The 13,626-nt window shown below is 40.9% G+C and overlaps 1 protein-coding gene across 5 annotated transcripts in view; it reads right to left on the reverse strand.

The window, feature by feature from the left end:
• The window catches only part of LOC140466698 (kelch-like protein 29), a 388,797-nt gene that overhangs the window by 77,226 nt on the left and 297,945 nt on the right, over window positions 1-13,626 (reverse strand). For all 5 annotated transcript variants that reach the window (XR_011955268.1, XM_072562189.1, XM_072562205.1 and 2 more), the window contains 2 exons: window positions 11,434-11,693; window positions 822-1,020 (listed from right to left, as the gene is read on the reverse strand). Coding sequence is in view for 4 of the 5 variants with exons in the window: in XM_072562189.1 (XP_072418290.1) it covers window positions 822-1,020; window positions 11,434-11,693 (459 nt within the window). In the remaining variant the exon portion in view is untranslated. The remainder of the gene's footprint in view (window positions 1-821; window positions 1,021-11,433; window positions 11,694-13,626) is intronic.

The raw sequence follows: 13,626 nt of genomic DNA on the forward strand, positions 1-13,626 counted from the left end.
TTACAAGGGGTGCATTTATGGGATATTACTATATTGTAACAGTTAATTATAGTTACTTATTTATTATTCCGTTAAGTTTTCCAATAAAGTTATTCCAAGTTCTTCTTTCATTGGTTGTATTTTAACTATAGTTAAAATTGTGTTTTGCTTAAAGTCAAGTATTTCGACCAATTGAATTGCATCTGAAACACAGCACCTGACATTTACCTTGAAATTAAGAAAAAGTTAAGGTCTAGAGGTGGTCTGGTCTATAACACTATTTATAGCTGCACAGTACTCTGCTGTACGTCACAATGCCGTCATAAAAAAACTTTTAAACATCAGATGCCAATTATAGGTCAGTCTCCAATGCTATTAATCTCTCCTGTATCATACACCCAAACTGTTGCAAAAGGTCTGATGTGCGTGCTTTTCCTTAAAAAATGTTCACTTGCTAAATTATATTTAGTTCAAGCCATATGCAGTTTTGTGTTTGTTCACTGAAGTGAAAACGGACTCTGGAACCTCAGAATCACACTAATGAATTCATTGACTTTATCCTACCTCAGGTATATCGGGGGTGGACATTTCCCGACATGGACTTGCTTGTCAATTGGCAACCACTGTGAAGCCCAGTCAGCAGCACACTGAGAACTGGGTCAGACTGAAAACATAAATATACACTTCCACAGATGTGCAAGAGGAGACATTTCAATGTGCTCTCAATTATCCGTCATTCTAAAGGTTATCCTTTGAGCCTTGTACAATACTTGGCCACATTAAAAAAAAACCTCTGCACATTCTAAAGGCTCAGCAGAAATCCTTGTTGGCTAAAGTCCTACCTGCAGATAGCCTTGGCCGTGTCCGGGGAGTCTGCATTTCCTGCCGAGCATGCGGCAGCATGTGATAACGTTTTGCTTCATTTACCAGGTCTCGGCAAGCCTCTGAGGACTTGATCAATTCCTCATTGTCAACGACATTTAACAGATAGCTGGGATGAATAAAAGGCAACCGCACCACCGCCAGCAGCTCAGACAGATGCTGAAAAGAAAATGCATTCTGTTGTCAAGAAGAAACCAGTGAAGGAAATAAAAGCATGCAACCACAAGTCTTGATATTGTGGGGAAGCAATACACTGGGAAGGAGATTAACCACAACTATGTATAGACTTAAATTACCACCCAGCTTCGATCATATTGTTTGTGTGGAAACAATGTGTTATACTCAATTGAACATTGCAAACACAAGGGCTTACAAATGATTAAGTATGTGTTCAATTGATTTGTGACTCTCATCATATTAAATAACTGACCCATTATAGGAACATAATCAAAGACTTCTCCCACCCCAGTTACACGCTCTTCCACCCTCTTCCATCAGGCAAAAGTTACAAACATTTGAAAACATCTATCAGCAGAATTAAGAACAGCTCTTTCCCGCTGTTATCAGATTTATGAATGCACCTCTCATATAGTAGAGCTGATGTTCCTCTGCACCTTTTCTGTAGCTGTAACACTATATTTTGCATTCTGTTCTATTGCTTACCTAAGGTATGATTTGTCTGTTTAGCATGCAAAACAATACTTTTCACTGTATCTTGGTACATGTGACAATAATAAATCAAATCACAAAGGACATTAAGACAGCAGGTCAATGCAGAGTATTTAACATATAGATTTTTCAATGTAATTTCAAACTGGGAAAACTACAGTGGTAAGGAGAATGCTGATGTATATCAAAGCCAGCAGATTTCCTGGCCTGCCTGTTCAACTACAGTGATGATACATACACCCATTCAAACATTGTCAAAGATTTGTCATTGCTATTGGAGTTGGTGCAGATTCACCAGGCTCATACCGGGATAAGAAGGGTTAAATTATAAGGGACTGTTGCACAGTCTAGGCTTGTATTGAAGTATATATAGAAGAATAAGTTATAATGTTATTCAGGCATTTAATATGATTAAATGATTTAATATGATAGGGAGAAACAACCTTCTCTGTTGGAGGAGTCCAAGACAAGATGGCGCAACCTTAAAATGACAATTCGGTAATCAGGAACCAACTCTCCACACATAGGGTAGCGGAAATCCAGGCTCTCTTCCCCAAAACGACATTAGGAAGGATTGATTGAAAATGTCAAAACTGAAACTGGTGGATGGTTAGGTCTGGGTACTAAGGGTTGCAGGTCGAGACAGGTAGCTGGATCTAATTGATCGTGGCTTTTTGCCAGAGTTCCTTCCTCCCTCACAGTATAAAGACTAAGGATGACCCAGCCCCCATTCAGGCTGGCTCATCCCACCACCATTTAATATCAATTTATTTAGCTTTTAGCTTGCTTGAGGCACAACCTCTTCTTGGTGAGGAAGTCCTGTCTTTGAAAACTGTCAATCAGGGAGCCTAGGAGGAGGCACTTATATTCGCCAGGTACTCAACCTGGACACTTGGCACTGCCACCGCCACTGATACAGACTGAACGCAGCAGGAGGTCTCAAATGGTGCTCCCCCTCTTTTGCAATGGGAGAGAGGGGGAGAGCAGCACAAAATCAGGTCCTAATTCTTCAGCAGACACTACCATCGGAGTGTCATAACAAAGGCTGCAATCATTGAAGGAGTTCACCACCATCTCGAGTACAACTCTAGATTTGTTTTCCTGCATTACTCATGCAGCACAGATACACTTTAAGAAGGGAGATTTGAGATATCAGGACTATTTCAGAAAAGATTTAACACAGGTTTATAAATTATGAGCAGTTCTAATGTTTCATTTGTCTTGGGCGGTAGGGGGTACGGGGAGGGTGCAGGGTCAATAACACACAGAGATGAATTTCGAAAAGCTTAGCAGGTCAAAGTTGACGTTTCAGGTGCGGTGACCCTTCCTCAGTTCGACTGACTCTGACTTCTCTTCACAGGTGCTGCCAGACCTGCTGAGCTTTTCCAGCAACTTCTGTTTTTGTTTCTGATCCACAGCACCTGCAGTTCTTTCGGATTTCTTTTAAGATGAATTTCGAAGATAGGTCAAATGCACTTCAACACTCGGATTATTGCAGGAGCATGAAGCACTTTGCCAATGGTGGAGGGCTGAGGCAGAGTACGTGACATTTTTTTTTAAAAACAGAAATATCCGAAGTATTTTAAAGGGAGAAAGGTAAAACGTTATGAAGTGAAAATGGGGTATGGAATTAGTATGGGCTGAATGGCCTTTAGAGCACCTTTAGTTCTTTGACCCAATAAGGCATTAAAAAGTCATTTCCTTTAGCTTTATCTTCACTTTGAAAACAATTTAAATCACAACACGTCACTCTGTTTACTTGTAAATTCCTCTGTGGCACCCACTAATGTTAATCAGTTATTGACTTGAATCCGGAATAGTTAGATATTAAAGGTCAGCCTCAGTGGGCAGAATACTTCTGGCAATGTATGAAAGACCATCTGTATTTGAATGTTAATCAGAAACAAAAATCAATCAGAGTTTACACAAGATGGACAGGGTAGAACTCCATTCATCAGGATTGCATAAGAAACTACTGAATGTGTTGGTGCAATGATGTCATTCTTTCATATCCCTTCCACAATTACAGAATAGTTTATTTGACAAGAAAATAGAATAGTGCCATAACTGTCGAAGTTACTTATTACTGTTGACTCAACAGCTTGATTCTCAGGCAAGCCTTATGTGTGGACATATTTCATTTCATATCCTTACACACGTATGAATAAGTATCTTTTGAAAAGTAACATAAAACTGCATTTGCTCTGATTATGGCTGAATATTCAATTAGACATTAACCTACAAAATAATTGAAAGTGTATTTGGTATACACTTGGAATAACATGGTAAATGAACAGTTGTTAAATAAGAAATAAGAAAATTTAATGCAATTGGACTAGTCCAAATGGGAGGCTGAATGTGAATCAGGTCAAGCAGGGTCAATAGGCAGAAAATAATTGGAGTCAAGTGCAAATGATTTAAAGAATACAGAACAAGAAGGGGTTGAGGATGTGAAAGGAGCTGGGAAAGGGGAAGTGGAGAGCAGTGAGATCAGGGCAAAACGTAGAAGAGTGAAAGGGAAGGTGAAGTGAGGGGAATGGGAATGTACAATGAATCCAAACTTATATGAATAAAAGGAAGGTGAGGAGAAGATGGATCAAAGGAGAGGTGAGAAGTTGTTGGAGAGGAGAAGGAGGGGGTGAAGAGAAGGCAGGAATGGGAGGGGAGGGGCAGAATGGGAGGGATGGAGAGGAAGGATGAAAGAGAACATCAGATGGGAGGGATGGAGAGGAAGGATGAAAGAGAATGTCAGAGGGGAGATGATATAGACAAGGGTACGAGATGGAGTGAACAGCAGGGTGGAGAGGAGGCTAGAGAGGGGTGAGGTGGAGGGGAGGAAGGAGGAGAGGGACAGGGGAAATGTATCAGGTATGGAGAGCAGGTGAGAAGAGGGGAGATAAGAGAGAGGAAGGAAGAAAAGGAAATGGAAAAGGAGGGGGGAACAGAAAATTAGGGAAAAGAAAGGGTCAGGGAAAAGGAAGGTTAGTGATTGTAATGAAGTTACCCAGGTGGACCTTGTCGAATATATGAGTTCCTTGATTGGGGCTGTTAATCTGGTCCAAACAGGGAGCGCTGGCTGACAGATAATAATGGAATGCCTTTGGGAAAAAAAAATAACAATGGAATGCCTAGGGTTTGGGGCTTGGCTTTGCCATTCCTCTCCCTTGTAAAATTGCTGTTTCTCTGTATACAGCTGTAAATGTCAATTGCTTTGTAAAATGTGAATTGTTTAATAAAATATATATAACCAGGGAAAAAAAAGATCAAGAAAAAAATGGAATACCTGGGATTTGAGGTTTGTCCTCACTTCCCTGAAAACTGGCTGAACGGTAAGGTTCGGGGCCTAGCTTTACTGCTCCTCTCCCTTGTAAAATTGCTGTTTCTCTGTATACAGCTGTTAATGTTAACTTTCTCGTAAACTGAATTGTTTAATAAAATTTTTAAAAATGGAATGCCTTCCCTTTTTGATTTCTCAAAAACCTTCTCCTCTGTTTTTGGTTGCACTTCAGTCCCACGCTCCTGATCTTTGGGTACCCGGTTTGGAGGGGGAAGGGTAGGTCAGATCTGCCTCCTGGATCTGCTCCTGGGCCTGGCCAAACTGGTCATAAACAGGTCCAGGCAGCGGTCTGTGGAGGGGGTCGTTAGGGCCAATTGCCTGCCCCTCTCCCGTGGTTATGGTGGAGCCTGGGTGCTTCTGGAGAAGGAGCACGCGGTGTCCACCAACACCCTGGAGTTGTCCAGGGAGAGGTGGGCGCCGCAGGGAGTGGAGTGAATTATTTCCTCCTCCAACTCTATTTTGATTTAGTCCCTGCCCTCCCCTTCACTGTTTGATCACACAGCATTGCCCTTTGATGAGAAGGGTAATGCTTGCCACTGGCCACTCGGGTGTTTTCTTTCTTCCTGGTGGTGGGAATTGAATAAAGATTTGTACACCTTGCATCTTTCACTGTTCTCACACCTGCACACACACAACATGGCTGCTGGGGAAAATATAGGAACTACTGCAGTTAGGCAGTAGTGTGGGGTAAGGAAGAAAATATAACCAGAAAAATACATATAACCAAGAAAAAACAAAGTATAACCAGGAGTTTAGGGGACTGGCTCTGAGCTGGCTGGACCACAGTCTGTATGTTACTACTGAGAGAAAAATAAAAGAATGCCAGGATTTGAGGTTTGTCCTCTTTTCCCTGTGAACTGGTTGTGCTGTAGGGTTTCGGGATTTGGCTTTCCCCCTTGCTTCTTTCTTCTGTAGGGCGGCACGGTGGCTCAATGGTTAGCACTGCTGCCTCACAGTGCCAGGGACCTGGGTTCGATTCCAGCCTCGGGTGACTTTCCAAAGATGTGCATGTTAGGTGCATTGGTCATGCTAAATTGCCCAAAGAGTTAGGCGCATTAGTTAGTGGGAATGGGTCTGGGTGGATTACTCTTCAGAGGGTCGGTGTGGATTAGTTGGGCCGAAGGGCCGATTATCCACACTGTAGGGAATCTAGTCTAAGTTGCTGCATCTTGTAAACTGCTGTTCATTGGTAACATTATTAGCAATTTGTACTGGTTACTAAAATAAAAAAAGACCAAGTGTCAGAGGTTCTGTTCACTTTGAGAGCTGCCTCTGAGGGAGATGGATCAGTGTCAGGGACTCTGTAACCAAAGGGTGGCTTGGTGATGGGATACTGGCCTCTGTGGAGTTATTTCAGAAGGCAGAGGGAAAAGGAATGGAAAAGGAAAAGGAGGGAAAGGGGAAGGGGAAGGATGAAGGTAGAGTGGAGAAGGCAGTGCTCCCTGCCGTAAGTGAAAACTGTAAACAGGGAATGGGGAAGAACAGCAAACAATTTCTATGGTCTGAGGAAATTAGTTAGGTTTTGGTGGTGACTGGGGAGAAATGTATACTGTTGTAGAAGTTAAATCATAATAATTGAAAGAAACTTTGCAAAGGTCAATTTTGTTAGAAGAATAAAATATACCTGCTGTTCATCTTTGTTATAGAGTCATAGAGATGTACAGCATGGAAACAGACCCTTCGGTCCAACCCATCCATGCCGACCAGATATCCCAACCCAATCTAGTCCCACCTGCCAGCACCCAGCCCATATCCCTCCAAACCCTTCCTATTCATATACCTATCCAAATGCCTCTTAAATGTTGCAATTGTACCAGCCTCCACCATATCCTCTGGCAGCTCATTCCATACACGTACCACCCTCTTTGTGAAAAAGTTGCCCCTCAGGTCTCTTTTATATATTTCCCCTCTCACCCTAAACCTATGCCCTCTAGTTCTGGACTCCCCAACCCCAGGGAAAAGACTTTGCCTATTTATCCTATCCAACGCCCTTATAATTTTGTAAACCTCTATAAGGTCACCCCTCAGCCCCCGATGGTCCAGGGAAAACAGCCCCAGCCTGTTCAGCCTCTCCCTGTAGCTCAGATCCTCCAACCCTGGCAACATCCTTGTAAATCTTTTCTGAATTCTTTCAAGTTTCACAACAACTTTCCGATAGGAAGGAGACCAGAATTGCACGCAATATTCCAAAAGTGGCCTAACCAATGTCCTGTACAACAGCAACATGACCTCCCAACTCCTGTACTCAAAACTCTGACCAATAAAGGAAAGCATACCAAACGCCTTCTTCACTATCCTATCTACCTGCGACTCCACTTTCAAGGAGCTATGAACTGCACTTCAAGGTCTCTTTGGTCAGCAACACTCCCTAGGACCTTACCATTAAGTGTATAAGTCCTGCGAAGATTTGTTTTCCCAAAATGCATACCTCGTATTTATCTGAATTAAACTCCATCTGCCACTTCTCAGCCCATTGGCCCACCTGGTCAAGATCTTGTTGTAATCTGAGGTAACCCTCTTCGCTGTCCACTACACCTCCAATTTTGGTGTCATCTGCAAACTTAGTAACTGTACCTCTTATGCTCTCATCCAAATCATTTATGTAAATGAGAAAAAGTAGAGGGCCTAGCACCAATCCTTGTGGCACTCCCTGGTCACAGGCCTCCAGTCTGAAAAACAACCCTCCACCACCACCCTCTGTCTTCTACCTTTGAGCCAGCTTTGTATCCAAATGGCTAGTTCTCCCTATATTCCATGAGATCTAACCTTGCTAATCAGTCTCCCATGGGGAACCTTGTCAAACGCCTTACTGAAGTCCATATAGATCACATTTACTCCTCTGCCCTCATTAATCTTCCTTGCTACTTCTTCAAAAAACTCAATCAAGTTTCTGAGACATGATTCCCCACGCATAAAGCCATGTTGACTATCCCGAATCAGTCCTTGCCTTTCCAAATACATGTTACTTGAAACAAAATCTGTTGTCAGAGTAAAAAAATTTATCATGTGATTGATTGGCACACTACAAGCTTCAAATTAAAGGCTGAATACTCTCAATGTGGAAAACCCTATTAGATTGCCATCTGGAGGTAAATACACCACAGACTGACAAAATAAACAGATCTTCAGGTTTATTGACAGCTATGAGGCCATATCCATTTTAATAATGGTATCCAAGTTTAAAATGAGTAACTATGTACAATGAATGTCAATTGTGAAGTTGTGAAGAGCATTTTATATGTATAATTTAACCCATGTGATGAATTTTTAATGAACACTTTCTAACTCATTGCGTGGATCAATAAAATGGTACTTCATACTCAAACAGGAAAAATCTGCAAAAATATAGCATTTTCAATACTAATGATATTAATATCATGAACAAACAAGACTCTTTCTTAAAATGAAACAGTCCACCTGTTGTAGGTAGATGCACAGTGCTGTTCAGAAGGAAGTTCTAGGAATTCAACCCAGCAATGGTGAAGGAACAATGACAGAATTCCATGTTAGGATGGTGAGCGGTATGTGTTATTCTTGCTCCTCTAGATGGTACACATTGCTGCTACTGGTGAAGGGATTGAACGTTTAAGGTAGTGGATGAGGTACTGATTGATAGGGCTGGGTTCTTCTGAATGGTTTTAGCTTTCTGAGTGTTGTTGGAGCTGCAGTATCCAAACAAGTGGAGAGCATTTCATCACACTCCTGACTTGCCACCGAACCCTAAGCCTCTTGTTGCTACAGTATTCTTATTATTAATCCAACTAAGGATCTGACCAACAGAAACTCTCCAGGATGCTGGTAGTATGTTCTTCAGCAATGGTAATGCTGATGAATATCATGGCGAGGCAGTTAGTGTCTCGTTACTTGAAGATAGTCGGTGCCTAGCACTTATGTCAACTGAAAGTTATCAGTTTAAGTCTAGGTATGGTCTGGGTCTGTGGATATGGAATGTGTCAGTATCTGAGCAGATACTGGGATTCGTAGGTAGTTCTTTTAGGAGTCAGTACAGATAAGATGGGTCAAATGTCCTCCTTCTGTACTGTACAGTTCTCTGATTCTATGATCTGAAAGCTGCTCAACACTGTACAATTATGAGTGAGCATTCCCACTCCTGAACAAATGATGAAGGGAAGGTAATTTTTGAAGCAGTTGAAGAAGATTGGGTCTCAGATATAATTCTGATGAACTCCAATTCATCACAATAAAGTTTCTGTCCACTTTCTGTCTGCAGGGGACTAAAAATGTATTTCTCTCAAACTGAAATATATTCGCTGATAAAGCATGCACAACCATCTGGGGTATAGAATTCCAAAGATTTAGAATCCCTTGAGTGATGGAAATTCTCCTTATCACTGTCACTAAATGATCAATTCCCTAACCTGCGACAGTGCCCAGTATTTTAATTTCTTTAGCCAGGGGAAATGGCTTCTCAAACTTGATCCTGTCAAGTTGTTTCAGAATCTCATGTTTCACTGAGATCATCACCTCGCATTTTGGAAACTCAAGAGAAAAAAGCCCAATGTACTCAACCTATCAGAGGACAACCCATATGCTGCCAGTCTATTGGGAGTCATTGTTCTGCTCCCAATGCTGCTATATCATTCCTCAAATTTGGAGACCAGAACTGCACACAGTATTCCAGGCATGTCCCGACAAAACCATTGAAGGAAGACGCTTACTTGTATACCCCAATTTCTTTGCATTAAGTTCACACCACCCCTGTAAAAGCACTGGCGTGTGAAGGACCTTGGTAATTTGAAAAGTCCCTCCTGCCTGGTAACCAATCAGCGAGGGCTGTAAAATTCTGTCTCTGATGCATAATTGAAGATAATGTTTTTTTGTATTACGGTTTTGTAATCAAATGTGTAATCAAATGGCGGTTACATTGGTGAGTGCCAGATGGCACTGAATGATGATGACTTTCATTCCAGCATTGGCAGTGTGGGCAAGGGGACTCGTGCCTGGTCACCAGGTCCATGACCCATGATGGAACACATAATAAGGAAGACTGTAAGGTTGGACACTTTCATTAGCTCTTCATTTTTCTCTCTTTATATTCTATGTTTTGTTTTATTTTTCTGTGTTTCAAGATTTCATCAGCGAGTGGTGTCCTCATGAGGGGTATAGATTGGGTTAATGGTAGTTGTCTTTTTCTGAGGATGGGGGATTTCAAGAGTAGGGGGCATGTTTTTAAGGTGAGAGGAGAGAGATTTAAAAAATACATGGGGGGCAAATTTTTACGCTGAGGATGATTCGTGTGTCGAATGAACTCCCTGAGGTATGATGGATGGGGGTACAATTACAATGTTTAAAAGATATTTGAATGGATGCATGAATAGGAAAGGTTTGGAGGGATATGGGACAAGTGCAGACAGGTGGAACTAGTTTAGTTTGGGATTTTGTTCGGCATGGACTGGTTGGACCAAAGGATCTGTTTCCTGCTGTGTGTCTCTATACAACATTTTTCACTGCATTTTATAACAAGATACATGTGACAATAAATAAATCAACATCAACAACTGATGCACAATTTATGGCATGCTAATATAGGAAGGACAAAAAGTAATAAAAATGGCAGAGAACCAATGTATTCGGAGATTTCCAATATGAGGGATTAATTGTCATTAAGACTTAAGCAGTGTGAGACTTTTTTTTTGCTTTTCCGGGGTAATTTGACTGAGATTTTTAATCGCAAGCCAAGTTCCAAATCAACATAAAACTTCATCTACTCAGAGGACAGGCCAGCTGTCAAGGAAAGGCTACCAGCATTCTCAAAGATCCATTCCACTGTGTCTCGGTACACTTGACAATAAGTTAAACTAAATTCAAAAGCTGGTCTGGATGTTATCATGAGCTTTGCAACTCTGATATTGGGATGAAATATGGGTTTTGAGTCCAAACTTGCCAACTGTAGGATCTTAAACTTGGTCAACTACGAGACCACTATCCAACTAAGCATGGCAGATTGGTCCTGTGAAATCAGGAGCCAACCATGTGGTTGTAAAGGGAGGCAATGGCTGAGTGTTATTATCGCTGAACTGTTAATTCAGAGACCCAGATAATGTTCTGGGGACATGCGTTCGAATCTCTCCATGACAGAAGGTGGAATTTGAACTCAATAAATATCTGGAATTGATAACCATGAGTTGATTGTCAGAAAAACCTATTTGTTCACTAATGTCCAATTAGGGAAGGAAACTGCCATCCTCACCTGGTCTGGCCTACATGTGTCTCCAGACCCACAGCAATGTGGTTGACTTTTAACTACCCTCTGGGCAATAAGGGATGTGCAATAAATGCTGGCCTAGCCAGTGATGCCCACATCTCATGAATGAATTAAAAAAAATTTGAACTCAGCAGCAATCAATGTGTGGAGACACCTGTGTAGAGGTAAACAAAAATTAAAATTTAGGCTGGCTGAGGGAAGGAAGCTATGCCAATGACATGACAAACCCCTTGGAGTGGATTCTCATGACCTCAGGGTCTGCTTCTCCTGAAACAGCTCTCTCTGTGTTGGGCAATACTGCCTGTGGTTCTGATTCAACTTTCTAATTCAAGAGACATACCTGTGTCCTGTTTATTGGATCCTTCTTAATCCATTTAATTACAGCCTCATAAACAAGTTCTTCAGCCTTTGTGTTCAAGTTATCATTGGAGAGAAATGCAATGAGATCGTCCTTTGAAACGTTCAGAACTTCGTCTTGGGTTGTTACCTCTGGAAAGTTTTGCAGTGCGTAGGCTTTTGCCATGTTGTGTAATTCATTACACTGCATAGCTTCTGCCATGGCTAGTATTCCTAAGCAGTTGTTGGCTGTTAGCTGTTTCTCTGAAAGAAAAAATAAAACACACGTGAAAGGGTGTTAGAAGCAGCTGTAAAAGGTTTCTTTCCTTGCCTTACACATCACATATTAAACATTTTATTCACAGTAATCATAAAGCTTTCTGTTCTAAGGCTTATAAACCTTCCAGATTGAGGAATTCTCTATACTGCATACATGTACCATAAAACATACATTGCCAGTTCCTGCTTATCAGATTATGATAAGGGCAGTGTGTATACCTTTAGTGATACGCTGCTTTCTGTGGCTGATGAGAAATACTTTCTGAATAAAGTTCTCGTTACTGTTAATGGAGTAATTATCTACAAGAACAAACGCCAAAGTTTTGTATGGATTTTGTTTTGGAATCTCATTATATGAAGGAAAATAGAAGGTCCTTTTCTTTGAAGCTGAACTCTTTCTGCAGAAATGTGCAATCTGGTGACATTGGCTCTTGTTGCATTGCACACTGTTGCACCTGTACATTGCTATCAGTGTTCACTACAATTTCAAGTTATATGGAAGTGATTGAATATTATTAGTAAACCATAACTCCAGTCAGTCCTGCATTTTATTGTGATTAATTATTACGTATTACCAATTTTATCTCACATGCCATCGCTCTCAAAGCTGAATGATTATAATCTGTAATATAATAGATGGGATTCAACTCTGAAATTACATATTTAGGAGCAATGCTTTTCCAGCTGAAAACAATAAATCCGGTTTTACACATATCAATAACACATGTTTCCTAGCCTGTGGGTTAATATTTACACATCTCCCCTGTAGTCTTACTGCTGCCTGAAGTATCAATGACCCTTCTCATATAGTTTACTCAGATAAAGGAATACTGCCAAAAGTGACTTACGCTTCCCTCACTGTCCCACTGCTGAGTGAAAGGAGGCAAATATTATTACAAAAAAAAATTTAAAAATACTGGAATTGCTTTGCAGTTCAGGTAGCTGGGAGGGGAAAATGATGTTGATATTACAGATTGCTGGCCTTTCTTCCAAACCTTTTCAAACAAAAAGCTGCTGACATGAAAGTTAACTCTTTCTCACCCCACAGATGCTGCCAGAACCTGCTGAGGATTTTCAGCATCCCTCAGCTTTGGAACATCCGCAGTATATTGTAATAATGTTATTGGGGCATACGGCTATCTGAACATGTACAGGTCAATCGAAAGGACTCGCGCAAACTAAGCTTTCGATGGACTTTTTCATTCTGTTATGAATTTGTTGCTTTTCTCTTCCTGTGGGGAAATGCAGGCTTTTGCTCAATAATCTATCCAGCTGAAAACGCTTGAAATCAAAGGGCTATCTCTCAGGTAACATAATTACTTAATTTGTGCTGTATTTTGTGTGGTCTCAAGAGTAGCTCTTGATTGACAGTTTGGGGTTGTGGCCCTTTGTGACAATTTAATGTGGATCATTAAGATATCCTTAAACTGGATGTTAAATTCTCAATTCCCCTGCAGCTATGGTAGAACACTGGGTTCCTCATGGAATTTTCATGTCACTATTTATAAATTAATAGTAGCAACTTATAACTTGTAAAGATTTAAAAATATGAATTCATTTTGTTTGAAACAGAAGCAAATCTCAATTACACAGCTGAAAACTAATGTAACAACTCAATCAAGTTGTTAATAAGGGTGAATCAATCGTTAGACATCAATTTTATAGGAAATTAATTGCACTTTGCTAACTATTCCTCAATGTTAATAAGCATGCACTGGGTAGTGATAAAGGATTAGATCATCTCCATTTTAAAAAAATAACAGTAATGCAGCTCATTATGTGGGAATACTATTTGAAACATAATGGCAAAATCCATTGTAGTAGTCAGTGCAGCTGCTTTGTAGAGAAAATAACATTTTCAGCCGAAGACAGGCTATTAGAATATTACTGCAGTTGACGTGCAGCTGATGCGGACAAG

This window comes from Chiloscyllium punctatum, chromosome 3 (genome assembly GCF_047496795.1).
Source record: "Chiloscyllium punctatum isolate Juve2018m chromosome 3, sChiPun1.3, whole genome shotgun sequence".
NCBI lineage: Eukaryota > Metazoa > Chordata > Chondrichthyes > Orectolobiformes > Hemiscylliidae > Chiloscyllium > Chiloscyllium punctatum.